This window comes from Mustelus asterias, chromosome 2 (genome assembly GCF_964213995.1).
Source record: "Mustelus asterias chromosome 2, sMusAst1.hap1.1, whole genome shotgun sequence".
Taxonomy (NCBI): domain Eukaryota; kingdom Metazoa; phylum Chordata; class Chondrichthyes; order Carcharhiniformes; family Triakidae; genus Mustelus; species Mustelus asterias.
Window position 1 is genome coordinate 45,995,497 of NC_135802.1, and position 14,847 is coordinate 46,010,343.

Genomic DNA, 14,847 nt, shown 5'->3' on the forward strand with positions numbered 1-14,847 from the left:
AAGCTTGTGGCTTTTGCTACCAAATAAACCTGTTGGACTTTAACCTGGTGTTGTGAGACTTCTTACTGTGTTTACCCCAGTCCAACGCCGGCATCTCCACATCAACGCTATATGTGCCAGACCCTTTTACTACAGTCATCAACCTGAAGGACTGATACTTTTCCCTTCCTATCGATACTGACTGACCTGTTGAAGGTGTTCCCAGGATGTTCTGTTTGATTTCAGTGTCCATCATCTGCAATATTTTACTCTTTATCTTTTAATTTAAAGGGTTCAACTTTATTATTGCATTTATTTCTGTGACAGACAGCATCTGTAAAGAAACCAGATCCAAAGTTTCCTCTTTGTGTTTGAGCTGTGCCTCTTTTTCAGGTGAAATACAAGACTGATCGTCGTAAAATGGATCAGCCTGCATCAGATTTGCCCAATTTGTTGCACCTCGAGCATGTACTGGCAGCCAGCAAGTTGCAAAGTAATGTGAGTTCTGTTTTGCAATTCTTATATTTGTTGAAAATCAGGTCTAGTTATGTACTCAGATGGTGGAAAACATGTGGTAGACAAGTCAAAGAAAGAACAATGAAACATTTGTAACATGCCGTTTATGCACTTTAGAGAGCAAAGTAGACATGCAAGTCCAACTAGCATTGGATGCAGAAATATTCTGTTCTCCAAAACCTGCATCTCTCTTTCAAGTTGGAATGACGGTCTCAAAGTTAGCTCTGAAACACGATATTAGAAATTTTATCAAAATCCCAGACACGTATTCTTTGTGTCCATGAGTTACAATTGGCCAGAGGACTACTCATACTATGTATGAATTTGATCATAGTTGACAACATTATCATTTGAAGGCTCTTGCATTTGCAAAGCAGAACAACAGATTTGCCTAGTAACTATCCTGCAGCTGGCAAAATCTGCAAATACAATTTCCTAAATTAACACTCTGCTGAACTTTTCCACATTGTGCACTCTCTCTGTGGAGAGGAGGAGTAACCAGCCCCTTCATGATCTGTCAATGTAACCCTGAAACTGCGCACTGTGAGGTGCGGTAAGAGTTAACTTCGGTCTCCTGGTTTATTTTGCAGTCCTCCATTTTTTTTCTTTATCCCCAATGGAAATGTTTGTCCACTTCTTTCGCTTGCCCATGATGTCGTGGCTGAGACTGCCAGTCCAGCATGTAGAAGCCTCTGGGCATCAAACCACTGATTGCAGCCATCTGCTAGATTGGGGCTCTTCTATGTAAAGTATTTTAGATATTTTTTGAAAGAAGAGAAACTGTTAACAGAACTAATTTAGTGGCAGCTGCTAGCACTAAGGGCCTGATTCTCCCGTTTTGAGGCTTAGTGCCCATGCCAGAGGGAAAACAGGAGCGTTCTCACTGGGGCTCGCAGCGTCTTTCAGGTGGGATTCACCAAATTGCAATATGCTAATAAACTCATTTTGAGCAACCCACTGGCCAGCCCTGTCATTCCAAGACCATTTTTAAAGGGTGGCTCAATTTCAGTGCTCCAGAGATAGGACTGCTCCCTCACTGACCAGGGGAGCATCATCAAACGCTCACCAATGAGGGGGCAGCCTTCCCCCTCCCCCACCCATAAATAACAAGTCAGCCCCCCTCTCCCCCAAAACCCACTCAGGCCCCTATCTCCCTCACACCTCCTACTCAGCCAACTTTCAGACCACACACCTTGGCAGTGCGAACAGTGCACAGCCCCCTGGTACTGACACCCTGGCCTGGTGCCTTGGGCCCCAAGGACCTCGAGGAATTCAGTCCAGTGGTCATTTGCCCCTTTGCTGCTGCTGTCAGGCTGCAGAGGAAGGGTCCCTTTCAGAGTAACTTCATTGCAGTGTTAATGCAAGCCTGCTTGTGACACTAATAAATAAGCTTAAAAAACAATCAGGGTCCTAGATGTTGGATGGACACAGGCTGGGGCAAGGGGTTGACCTCACCACTCTCCCTGGAAGTCCTGAAGATCACTCCTGAGTGGGGAGGTCTGGGGGGGGGGGGGGGGGGGGGGTGTGTGGAATGGGGGGGGGTGGAATGGGGGGCTGAGGGTGGGGATCACCCTCATGCCTGCGTGGTATGTGGGGGGTTGGGAGTGGGGAGGGGGGCGGTGGGCAGTGGCTTGCAATTTGAGTGGTGGAGGGGGAGGATGCCCCTCTTTTCTGAGGGGTTGGTCTCTTGGACCCTCAGGGTTCAGCATGCTGTGTCCCTGCTTGTGGGTAGCCCATGTAAAGCCCACCCGGTGCTGTTCCCACTGGCGGGCCAGATGAATGTTGGGATGCTGATGAATGACCTGTCAAACCTGCTAATGACATTCAAATTAGCAGGTTTGCATAATTATTGGGTTGCTGCCCTCTCTGGGCAGGAACCCAATCAGCTCCAGCGGGGCAGGTCGGGTGAATCCCGAGAGCCCTCGAGCCCATTGGAAACCCTGATTATTGGCTGACACCTGGATTCCCACCAGCCATCTGATAAGGTCGGAGAATCATTCCCTGAATGTTTTTGACTTCAGTATGTTGTAAATTAACCTACAAATTGTAGTAAATATAGCTAGATTTGACATTTTTGTGATTTTGTTTGAAGCACGAGTACAAGAAGGAGTTTGAAAAAAGCAAAGGTCGTTACCATTTGGCACTAGATACTTCAGAACAGCTTCTTCATAAGGAGAATGCGATAATCCAGAGTCAGGTATTATAAGTTATATATTCAAGTGAATCAAAAATCCAGAAAATGTTATTTTCCTGTCAGACATTTCTCCTGGATTTTCTTGCATATTGCAGATCAAATACAGAGAGGAATATGAGAAGAATAAAGGGAAATCAATGCTGGAATTTACCGAGACTCCAAGTTATGAAGTAGCAAAACAGGCACAACACATCCAGAGTGAGGTAAAGAAATGGATTTTTGATTACTTGTTTTATACTTTTTTTGAAATACCATTTATGCTTTTGTACCTATAATGAAACAAGGCCTCGCCATGAACAGGTGGTGAACTGAATGGCCGCCTTCTGTGTTGTAACTTTTCTACAGTAAGAAGTCTCGCAACACCAGGTTAAAGTCCAACAGGTTTATTTGGTAGCAAAAACTTTCGGAGCACTGCTTTTTCATTAGGTGATGAAGGAGCAGTGCTCCGAAAGCTCGTGCTACCAAATACACCTGTTGGACTTTAACCTGTGTTGTGAGACTTCTGACTGTGCCCACCCCAGTTCAACGCTGGCATCTCCACATCGTAACTTTTTTAATCATTAAGATAATCTCACTGAGCAGTATGCGTTAATAAAGCTAAACATTCTCGGCTATAAACTTTGGCATTATAAGATGTTACTTGGGGGGAAGGACTTCAGTTATGTGGACTGGTTGGAAAAGTTAGTGCTGTTCTCAGGACAGAGAACACCAAGAGTTTTTTTATTATTAGTGTCACATGTAGGCTTACATTAACACTGCAGTGAAGTTACTGTGAAAATCCCCTAGTCACCACATTCTGGTGCCTGTTTGGGTACACTGAGGGTGAATTTAGTATGGCCAATGCACCTAACCAGCACATCTTTCGGACTGTGGGAGGAAATTGGAGCACTGGGAGGAAACCCATGCAGACGGACAGTGACCCAAGCCGGGAATCGAGCCTTGGTCCTCTGACGCTGTAAGGCAGCAGTGCTAACCACTGAGCCTAAGTAGAGGTCCTCAAGAGAATGAGAAATAGATAAAGGAAAGTTATTCCTTCTGGTTTGTGTGCCAATAACCATGAGTCGTAAATTCAAAATCATTAGCGAAAGAGAGGGAGATGAAGTGTTTTTCCACTGAGCGTTGTTGGGACCTGGAATGTTCTATTTGAAAAGGTGATGCATGCTGATTCCATAAATAATTCTAAGAGTTGGGCAGATATTTGAGGATGACAAACTTACAGGAAAGTAGGTGAGGGAGCAAAGAATGATTGCTCTTTCAAACAGTCTGCATAAACACGATAGGTCAAATGGCCTCCTCTGTATTGGAAATTTCTGTGCTGCTATAAATCTCAAATATTATATTATCTCAAATCATTATATCATTGCCAAATATTTATCTGCTCACAAAATAAAAGTATTACTTTTCTTTAACATGAATCATGCCTAATGAATGTGAAAATTCTGACATATGTGATCTTGTACCAACCAACAGAGAGAGTACAGAAAAGATTTTGATGAATGGATCAAAGGGAGTGTGTCAGTGGATCTTGATATGACCCCAGGTTACTTGCATGCCAAACATGCCACCAGCCTCCTCAATGAGGTAACTCACTTTTGTATTATGGTGCATACAATTCAAGGTGTGATTCCCATCTATGGATGAAGAGTACAGTATTGATCTGTATGAAAACCTGTAACTATTGAAAGTAGTTACATCAAAAAGTTTTGGTCAGAAATACATACAGTTATTGAAAAAATTGCCTTATTGCTTTGAAACACTTCTTGTTTCGCTGTCTTTAATAAACAGAGCTAACTTGACAATTTGTTAGAAACGTGCTTGATTCTGTTTTTTCCTTGTTGGCTGCAGGAGTTGCACTTTGAGTGATGCTATGTTCTCTCTGCTGTATTTTTCCTCTACCCTCACTACGTGAGGCATTAGTGGCCTGGAAAAAAAAAACTGGTATAGCCAAGCTTGGGTCCAGGATCAGAAATTGGCTTCTCCAAAAGGAAGTCTAGGATTTACCTCGAATACATGTCATACACTTTGAGGGTTGAATTAATCTTCAAAACAAAATGTAACTTTAAAGGAAAATGGTATAGCTAAGAAAAAAAATTAAGTAACAAACCATAGGTATTCTGCCTTCATAATGGGTTTGGAAATTATGGCCGGAATTTTGTCGGCACAGTGGGGGATCTTGATAACAGGTTCAAAAGATGGGCAACACTGTCCCAGGCGCTTGTGGCACCCCTGCTGCATTTCTTGGCTGTCAGTAACTAACCGTTAGGGCCCCAGGCCCTTTAAAGAATGAACAGCTACCCTCAGGAGTTGTGGGACAGTCCCCCAGCAGCACCATCAGGAGTGGAATGTGAATGTGGTATAGATAGGTAATGTGAATGTGGTATAGATAGGTTAAGTGAACAGGCAAAATTTTGGCAGATGGAGTGTAATGTGGAAAATATGAGACCGTCCGCCTTGGCTGAAAGAATAGAAAAGCAGAATATTCTTCAAATGGAGAGACTATAGAATGCAGTGCCTTTGTACATGTAAACCAGCGAGCAGCTACAGCAAGTAAATAGGAAGGCAAACAGAATGTTGGCCTTTATTGCAAAGGGGATGGAATATGAAAGTAGGGAAGTCTTGTTGCAACTGAACAGGGAATTGATGAGATCACATCTCAAGTAGTTTTGGTCATCTTACTTAAGGAGGGACTTGCATTGGAAGCAGTTGAGAGAACGTTTGCTCTGCTCATTCGTGGGATGAGGGAGTTTGTCTTGTGAGGCAAGGTCGAGCAGCTTGGGTCTGTGCTCACTGGAGTTTGGAAGAATGCAATGTAATCTTATTGAAACATAGTAAGATTCTTAAGGGGCTTGACAGGATGGATGCTGGAAGGAAGTTTCCTCTCCTGTGAGAACTTAGATCTAGGGGGTCCAGTTTAAAAGAATAAGTAACCTCTCATTTAAGATGGAGATTCGGAAGAACTTGATTGTTGAAGTTGATTCATTTATTAGTCACAAGTAAGGTATACATTAACATTGCAATGAAGCTACTGTGAAATTCCCCTAGTCGCCACAGTCCAGTGCCTGTTCGGATCAGTGCATCTAACCAGCACGTCTTTCAGAATGTGGGAGGAAACTGGAACACCTGGAGGAAACCCACACAGACACGGGAGAACATGCAAGCTCCACACAGTGACCCAAGCTGGGAATTGAACCCGGGTCCCTAGCGCTGTAAAGCAGCAGTGCTAACCACTGTGCCACCGTGCCGCCCCATCATCATCATCTTGGAGTTGTTAGTGTTTGGAATTCTCTTTCCTAGCGAGCAGTGGAGGCTGTGTCATTAAAGATATTCAACGCTGAGTCACAGATTTTTGATCTTCAAGGGTGTCAAGGGTTATGGGGGAAGCAGACAGCAAAGTGGCATTAAGGCCACAATCAGATTGATAATGATCTTAATGAATGGTGGAATGGGCTCAAGGAGCCCAATGGCCTACTCCTCCTATTTCTTATGTTCATATGTTAAAGATAAGAGCATTTTGATACATTTTATCCCATTACATTATTGAACACCGGCATCCTGGACAAAATAGCCTTAAAACCATTATTATTATTGTTAGGATGTGGATTAGCCATGGTAAATGTGCAGGGTTACAGGGATAGGGCTGGGGGTGCAGGCTTGGGTGGGATGCTGTTTCGGAGAGTTCGGGCAGGATGGATTTGCCAGATGGCCTCTCTCTGCACTGTAGGGATTCTATGATTCTATTCTTTGTTTCTAACTGGCTTGTGGTCTTCATTATTACTGTGTAAGGTGGTTCAGATGTAAGCTGATCCGCTGGAACAAATCCAGTGTTTTATTAGCTTAACCTCCACTAATTTCTCTTGCATGAAATTCTTAATCAGGGTAAGTTGTACTTTTTTAGAGTTTTCTTTAGAACTATTGTACATTCCTCATAAGCTGAGGTGGCCTCTAATATGTTTATCTGCAAGTCTGCCTCATTTCCCAGCCATTACAGGATGACAGTAAAAGCTTGCAAACGTGTACACAGTATATTGTGAAGGAGAAAAACAAATTAGGTTTCATCCTTTAAAAAAAAAGTATATGGAATGGTTGTAGAATTTTCTCGCTTTGGTTTTTAAACTGAATTTTTGACAGGGTATACAGCATGATGCTACATTCCCGTGCTGCACATCAGTTCCAAAAGATGCTGCAGCCTCCAGTATGTATAGAATTGCTTCAATTTAATTGCATCACATCTGACTAAGATATAGGTATATTCGCATTGATATTTGGAAATCACTATGAGTTAGTTTTCCTGGACTTCTACCTTCCCGAGAAACTGGGGAAGATGACTTGTAGACCTGTTACAAGAACCCAAAGTTAGGCACTCTGCCTGCCATAGTCAACAGCACGGTTTCCTCTACATCTGAAAATAAACACCTATATTGCTGTTGGAAATGATACCTTCATGGGCCAGTACCTTCTGTGCATACTGCCACTGATGATACTAGTATTGCCTCATTTATTTTGCCTTATTGCTGATGACTCGGGACTTCAGGAAGGGACTGAAATTTCAATGGATCCTAATATGCTTTGATTTACAACATTTTAGATCAGTCGGTTGATTTGGTTAAAAAGCGTGGCTGAAAATGGAACTTATTCTTGGGAGAGTTCAAGCAATTTAGTTCAAATGCAACATCCTAAAATAAATATGAAAGATGGGTTAAACTCACTCGATAATCTTTTCAGAAAGAATACAGAAAAGACTGGGAAGAAAACATAAAAGGAAAAGGAACAACTTTAGTAGAAGATACACCTGACATGCTTCGGGTCAAACATGCATCCCAGATATTGGATGAGGTAAATTTTGAAACGATTCAGTTGAATTCAAAATATCTCCCTGAATGAACCACCCTCTTGGTAACAGAATTGAATAAATAGTTTAATAGTTATCATGTTGCACCAATTTGACTTTTAAAAAGATGGCTTAAACAAACTGCCTATCTTTTTTTATAGAAAGAATATAGAAAGGATTGGGAAGAAGGGATAAAGGGAAAAGGGCTAACGCTGTTGGAAGATACACCAGAAATGATTAGAATAAAAAATGCATCCCAGATATTAAATGAGGTAAATTCACTTGATCATAATCATTCAACATATTGTTTGCAAAGTTTCATCTCATTATGTTTAAAGATTATAAAAAATGTTATAAATACCAGATATTAATTTTCATTGATTCAGAAAGAATATAGAAAGGATCTTGAAGTCCAAATCAAAGGCAAAGGGATGGAACTGAGTTCTGATACTCTTGACATCAAACGTGCCAAGAAAGCATCCAAAATTGTCAGTCAGGTAAACTATTGATTACAGACTATTCAGTCCTTTATTTTTTAATCAATACCAATTTCTTTACACTAATAGTTCTGATTCTTTATTTTATATAATATTTTGTTGTGACATTTTTGAAACTGAAAGTGATAAATACTGATTTAATTCTCTTCTAAACGTGTGTTCAAACTAAAGGTAGATTGATGCTGATGAGAGTTCATAATCTTATAGCTATGAAATATTAATAACAATGACAACACTTGGTGTATTTTGGAAGTGTGCGCAAAATGAGAAGTACATATTTCATAGGCCCATTTAGGCCCTGAGCCTATTCTGCCATTCAATGAGATCATGGCTGCTTTACAACAAACTGCATGGGTTGAAATTAGTGGGTGCCAGGAAGGTGCCCCACTAATGTCAGCTGCTCCTCAGTTCTTCAACACGTGTTAATTAACTGGGGGAGAGACTCCACTCCTCACTTGGGAGGAAGTCCTGTCACAACACCAAGGGCCTCCAGCCCAGGAGTGCTGCGACTAAAAGTTGTTTCCAGTCATGTCACCAGTCATGCCACTGCAGGGATTCCAAGCAGTTCAAAGTCCAGAACCAGGATGGAAGAAAGTGCTGGAAAGGGGAGGGGTGGGTGGTGGCATGGTGAGAATGGGAGATGGGGGACCTGCCATTCGGTGGGTGAGTGGCTTCGGGTTGTTCTTTGATCATGGATTTTGCACATTAGTTTGCTCAACTACAACTGTATTTTATTATAGGTGATATATAAGCAGGCATCTGACTTGGGACAAAGTAAGTATGGAACTGTTACGGACACACCAGAAATGATGCATGCTGCACACGTAAAGGACATTTATAGTCAGGTAGGTAACGACTAGTAAGAATTCTGTTGATTAGATGAGGAATAGACAATATTTTATTAAAGGAAAACTGAATTAAAAGTGGAAAATTGTACAATCCTTGACAATCTGTACAGATAAGTTATGATGATTCAGGTGTGTATCTTTGATCAGATGCTGAGAGTTAACCTATAATCAGAATCTGATTATCCCACAGAGAAAGTACAAAGGTGAAGCAGAAAAGATGTTAAGTATGTGCACTACGATTGCAGATTCTCCAGAAATAGAGAGAGCGAAGGAAAACCAAAAAAATGTTAGCATGGTGAGTGTGCATGATGATTTTACTTTTTTAAATGCATGTCAAAATGTTTGGAGTCATTTTGATGAAAAGAGGCACTAAATGGGTACTGGACTAACTGATACGCCATGGCTGTGATTTTCAAAGGGCCATGATGTTGAGAGCTGGTGCTGGAGTGGCCCTTTGCAGATCATGGTCCCTTATTCAAGAAGTGTAAAATTTTTAATTAGCTGCCCCTTAAGGAGCTTGTTAAGGGACCTGTCTGAAACAGCCTGCAACATTGAAAATTTTCCTTGGTGACCCACAATTTGTGCATGTGCACAACTTAAGTAACTTGTTTAGCACAACTTAAATTTAATCAGTGGGTCCAATGAACATTATAGAATAGAATCCCTACAGTGCCATTTGGCCCATTGAGCCTGGACTGTCAACAATCCCACCCAGACCCTATCCCCGTGACCCCACATATTTACCTTACTACATCCCCCCGACACTAAGGGGCAATTTAGCATAGCCAATCAACCTTGCCTGCACATCTTTGGACTGAGGGGAAACTGGAGCCCCCTGAGGAAACCCACACAGACACGGGGAGAACGTGCAAACTCCACACAGACAGTGATCGAGGCTGGAATTGAACCCTGGTCTCTGGAGCTGTGAGGCAGCAGTGCTAGCCACTGTGCTACCCATTGGTATAGCACTGGTCCTACCTGTTTCGATATGGCCACTTGAAACTTATTTCCACTTTGAGGAGCCGCCTGGTCTAATCAACTTGACTATTACTTGCTCTTCCCACTGGCACAAAAGTGGGCATGATTCTCCCGCTCTGCTGTGCTACTACACAGCGGACTGGGCGATATCAGCGGGAGGCCTGTAATGGGATCCGCAACCGGCGTTCAGCTAATCGTGACTTTTCCGGGTTTTTAAAAATGTAATCAACCTCACACCAGAAATCAGTGTGAGGCTGATTACGATATGAAAATATAAATTTCCATATCATTAGCGAGCCCAGGACGGGACCCTCCGGGCTCACTCATGAGTAAATGTTTAACCCTCCTCCCTGCCCCGTAGGGAGAGGATCCCACCAGCATGGATTGAAGCTGATCCCCATAAAGGGGCACGAGGTGTTGTCACCCTGCTGCTGGGGACAAAGGCCATTGAGGCCCCCCTGGGAGGTTGGGGACCTGGGGGTGCCCCTTGGGTAGTGCTGGCCTGGCATCCAGGCACTGCCCACTGGGCACCGGGTGGGGCCACGGGTGGGCCTACTGGAGGTGGGGTCTACTGGGGTGGGGGGGGGGGGGGACAATGCTGATTGGTGGTTGGGGGGGGACCCGCTGCACACCCTGCATTAGGGATCGGTGGGGTTGAGAGGGAGGGGGATGATGTCGGGGTTGGACATGGGGAGGGGAGAGTGGATCGGGCAGGCCATGGGAGGGAGAGGGGGGTGGGCTGGGTTGGACATGGGGGGGTTTTGGCCTGGCTAAAATAGGATAGATAGAGGCAAAAGAAGTAACATTACACGATGGGAAAAAGAAACCATTGTATGAGATTTTCTGGCTATGATTAGATAGGTAAGAATGGAACCAGGTGAGTGTAGTCCTAACTGGACGACTATGTAGAGGCTTTGGAGGGGATGGTGTGGCCAAACCTATCAACAGATACAGACAGGTCAAGAAGGACGAGGTAGTTTACCTTTGTCACAGTCATACTTAGATTTATCTTATCTAAATGATAAGAGCCATTTCAGAATCATAATAGGGGCTGAAGCTTGATTGGAGGAATCAAACACCGAGTTCTGGATAAAATGGTGATTGGGAAACGATTGCACATTCCAGGACTTCGGAGATGAAAGGGAGGTTGAAGATTGGCTAGTGCTTTGCAAGGACGCAGTGGTCAAGGGTGGTTTTAGTTTTGAGGTGAGGAGTGCTGATGGTGGATTTGAAGAAAAGAGAGACAGTACTTGGAGAGGGGTCTGTAAAAGGGTCAGATGGACTTGAAACATTAACTCTGTTTCTCGCTCCAGAGATGCTGCCAGACAGTTCATCCAGCATTTCTGTTTCTATTTTACACTTGGAAGAGAGGGAACTGTTAACAATATCAGCCAACATAGGAACCAGGAAGGGAAGTTGGATGGTCAGCGATTTAGCGGGAATAGGATCTAGGCAATAGAAAGAGGGTTTCAAAGATAGGACAAGATGAGCTCAGAGAGGGTATGGGGAGAGTTGGGAGAGAAATTAGAGAAAGATATGAAGTTCAGTGTTGGGACACAGTGGAACCTTCAAGGACATTCAGCACAGTGGACTAGGGGAAGGGAGACAAGAGGGAGCTGATCAGATGGTCTCTATCTTGGTGACAAAAAAGTATTGGGTTACTATGGGATATAGAGTCCACGTTTGAGTCCACAGAGCATTGCAACAAGATGTGCCTCTTGCAAAATGTTTAATAGCCCACAGTTAATCTGGAATAAGAAATAAGAAATAGGAACAGGAATAGACTATTTGGGCTTTGCAGCCTGCTCCATTCAGTACAATCATGGCTAATCTCTTTCACCACTTTATTCCATTTTGCTTTGTGTTTATAGCTGAAGTACACAGCAGACTTGCAGTTGCTTAAAGGCAAGGTAACAGCTGTAAATGAAACGCCGGAAATCCGTCTTGCCAAAGAAAACTGCAGGAGGGTTAGCAATGTAAGTTATTTTTACTCCAGAGTACTCTCAATCACCTCACTTCCCATTAAAGAGTGGAAAACTGAAAGCTTTTAATGGAACTCTGTCACTGTGTTGCTGTTGCATTATTCACAACAGTAGAACCTGCAGTGAGTCCAAGTTAGTTACTCGTCTTTGGGTTTAGCTGTTCGAATAAACTCAGATGTTTTGGTGTCATGCATTATGATATCAATTCAATCTGCTGATGTATTAATGCCATGGAACATGCTACATATTCTGAGGCATTGCCCTATATATTTTTCTTAACATAACTAGTAAAATGAAATGTGTTGAGTAAACTGAAAGCATTTCGTTTTAGAGTACTGTTTAGAAAATACAAAGAGTTTGTTTAGTGTATGTACAACAAAAGTTCAGCTCACTAATCATACAATTAATAGACATTCATAAAGTCTCGGAGAATGCAGAGACTGCCTAAATTGTACCTTACAGTTAATAATTAGCTTTTCTTTTTGTTATTTTTGTAAACGTAAGGTGCTTTATAAGGAAGAGGTAGGTCCTGGTACAGCAGTAAAAGAAACTCCAGAAATGAAACGTGTTAAAGAAAATCAGCAGAATATAAGTGTGGTGAGTCAGTTTAATATTTATAATTTTCCTTAGTTTTCCTTTCACCCATGCTCCTTTTATGCTTTATTCTTATGTGACAAATGAACTGCATATGGGCAATTTCAAACTAAATATTAACTCTGATTATTTATGTAAATGCATCTTAATGGTATGAATGAAAATAAGCTGAAAATGTCACTATGTTAATGACACACATTGTATTAATGCGCAAAATGGCCAAGAAATTTAGGAGATTAAGAGATATGCCGTGAGTGGCGAATCTGCAGAATTTGGTAGCCAATTTATGCTGCTCCACTGTTTGCGCAAACAGCATCTCACTCACCTGTAACCTCCCCATTTTTTCTGAGAACTGGTTGAATTTAACATTGATTACCCATTAAACTCAGTGCAACAAGTTGTGACGAGATACTTCTTAAATGACATGATAACTGTTGAAGCAAAGCTCTCTGTTTCATCAAAATAACAACTTTAACTCTTCACTCTCAATCCTGTCACTTGTTAGAAATCCAAAATAAATTAAATCTTTCCTTTCTATCTTTTTTCTCTTTTAATACATTTTTTCTTTATCGGTATTTCTCTTTCTGTACCTGATTCAAGTTGGGGTAGTTCACCCACTCTAGCAACCTATTTCAGTTGTTCCTCTGTTTCTTTCCCAATTCTTAAATCGCATTGTTTAAAGGGATACAGCATTGTCCTATCCTTCACTCGGGTCCCAGATGCACTATTTCCCTTGCTGCAGTGCCAGCTTAAATTTGAAGAAAACGATGGTGCAAAGAAATTTTGAGCTGAAGAGAGGAGGCAAAAGTATAACGGCTGGCCTCATGCCTTCTAGGAGTTACATTCGTGGGCAGCGTATGTTCTGCAGGTGGAAGCTATTCTGCTAGTGCTTTCAGTGCTTTCCAACTTTTTAAAATGTGCTGATTTGACTAGTTCAATATTAAACTCTTATTGGCGCAATCACATTCTACCCTATGAGAGATGGTGAAAGCATTAATTCCTCCTGTACTGTAGGACAGGTTCTTAAAACATGTTCTAATAATAAAAGTTTTGTTATCACTAGTCAAAATTAAAAGCAAAAACATACTTGTATAAAAATACAGAAATGGTAAATATTATTTTATATGAAAAAGACTTGTAAATTCCCAATTGTTTGTCAAGGATTCTTCATGCACTGCAGTGGATATTTTTTGACTATTTATTAGTGTATAATCAGACTGTTACTTGCTGGAAGTTTCCACTTTTATAAGCTTTGCTTTTGGATTGTCTAAACATTCAGTCTTCCTCAGCTGGCTTCCTGTCTGAACACCAGGTTGTAGCCATGCATATAAGTGCCTAGGGAGCTGTTGTTGTTTGCCATGACAAGATCTACCTCCTCCACTGGTAGCACAGCTACGCAAAAGGACAATTTGGAAATTGGCTGTCAAGTTGATACCATAGTCAATTCTGCTTTTCCACTAATGCTCCAAATATTTGGAAAATTGAACGTTTGATGCAATTGTTCCAGTTTGCAGCTAATACATAAATTTCAGTTGTTATTGATGGCAACAGCACTTGTAGAGTTGAGTTTCCATTAGTGTGGAGTTCAGGATGCTGACTGACAGAACAGACCATCTGTCAGCCATGCAGGGAGGCTTGGTCCATTTCGTGATCTGGGCCTCCATTTGCATTGGGTTGGCAGCTGATGGTGGGCAAAATTTGTTGTGGAAGAGGAGGAGGGGGCCGTGAATGTGACTGGATATGGGGAGCCTAGTGGAACACACACCTCCTGGATATACACTCCTGCACCTCTAGGCTCTTCACAAATCAAGAACTCAACTTGGAAATCCACCTTTGGCTGGACAATCACCTAATATTAGTCAGAACATGCATGGCACACATCCACCTGTCCTGCCTAATGATGGTAGTCTGGAATGGAGTGGGGTCATAGGTCCCCAATTAACATTTTTAATAGTCCTGCAGCTTAATGCTATCCTAGCTGCTTGTAGCCCTGCAGAATATTTACCAAGAGTCATTGCCCTCCACAGTTGGGGTACACTAAAGTTGAGTTGAAGGTTGCTTCTCTTGGTAAACATACATTAAAGAACTAGGGTTAGATCTGTTTGAACAAAAAAAATAAAAATGACATGTAAAATATTTTAAATATATTTTGAAACTATCAGATTTCTTAATCTATCTTTTATTTGGTACAAATGTTTCTGTCTTGCTTAATGCTTCAAAAGTTTTATTTATGCATTCAAGGGATGTGGGCTTCACTGGCTAGGCCAGCATTCATTGCCCATCCCTAATTGCCTCTGAGAAGGTGGTAGTGAGCTATCTTCATGAACCATTGCAGCCCATGTGGTAGAGATTCACCTACAGTATTGTTAGGAAGTGAGTTCCAGGATTTTGACCCAGCAACAGTGAAGGAACAGAAATATATCCAATTCAG

General features: G+C 42.0%; 2 protein-coding genes across 3 annotated transcripts in view; both read left to right on the forward strand.

The window, feature by feature from the left end:
* Nucleotides 1–14,847, forward strand: part of nebl (nebulette) — a 261,752-nt gene that overhangs the window by 209,674 nt on the left and 37,231 nt on the right. The window lies entirely within an intron of this gene.
* The window catches only part of LOC144507399 (uncharacterized), a 65,586-nt gene that overhangs the window by 48,557 nt on the left and 2,182 nt on the right, over nucleotides 1–14,847 (forward strand). Inside the window, exons 12-22 of the mRNA XM_078234593.1 lie at nucleotides 373–477; nucleotides 2,588–2,692; nucleotides 2,785–2,892; nucleotides 4,160–4,270; nucleotides 7,412–7,522; nucleotides 7,679–7,789; nucleotides 7,904–8,014; nucleotides 8,755–8,859; nucleotides 9,053–9,157; nucleotides 11,712–11,816; nucleotides 12,327–12,419. Of these exons, the coding sequence (XP_078090719.1) occupies nucleotides 373–477; nucleotides 2,588–2,692; nucleotides 2,785–2,892; nucleotides 4,160–4,270; nucleotides 7,412–7,522; nucleotides 7,679–7,789; nucleotides 7,904–8,014; nucleotides 8,755–8,859; nucleotides 9,053–9,157; nucleotides 11,712–11,816; nucleotides 12,327–12,419 (1,170 nt within the window). The remainder of the gene's footprint in view (nucleotides 1–372; nucleotides 478–2,587; nucleotides 2,693–2,784; nucleotides 2,893–4,159; nucleotides 4,271–7,411; nucleotides 7,523–7,678; nucleotides 7,790–7,903; nucleotides 8,015–8,754; nucleotides 8,860–9,052; nucleotides 9,158–11,711; nucleotides 11,817–12,326; nucleotides 12,420–14,847) is intronic.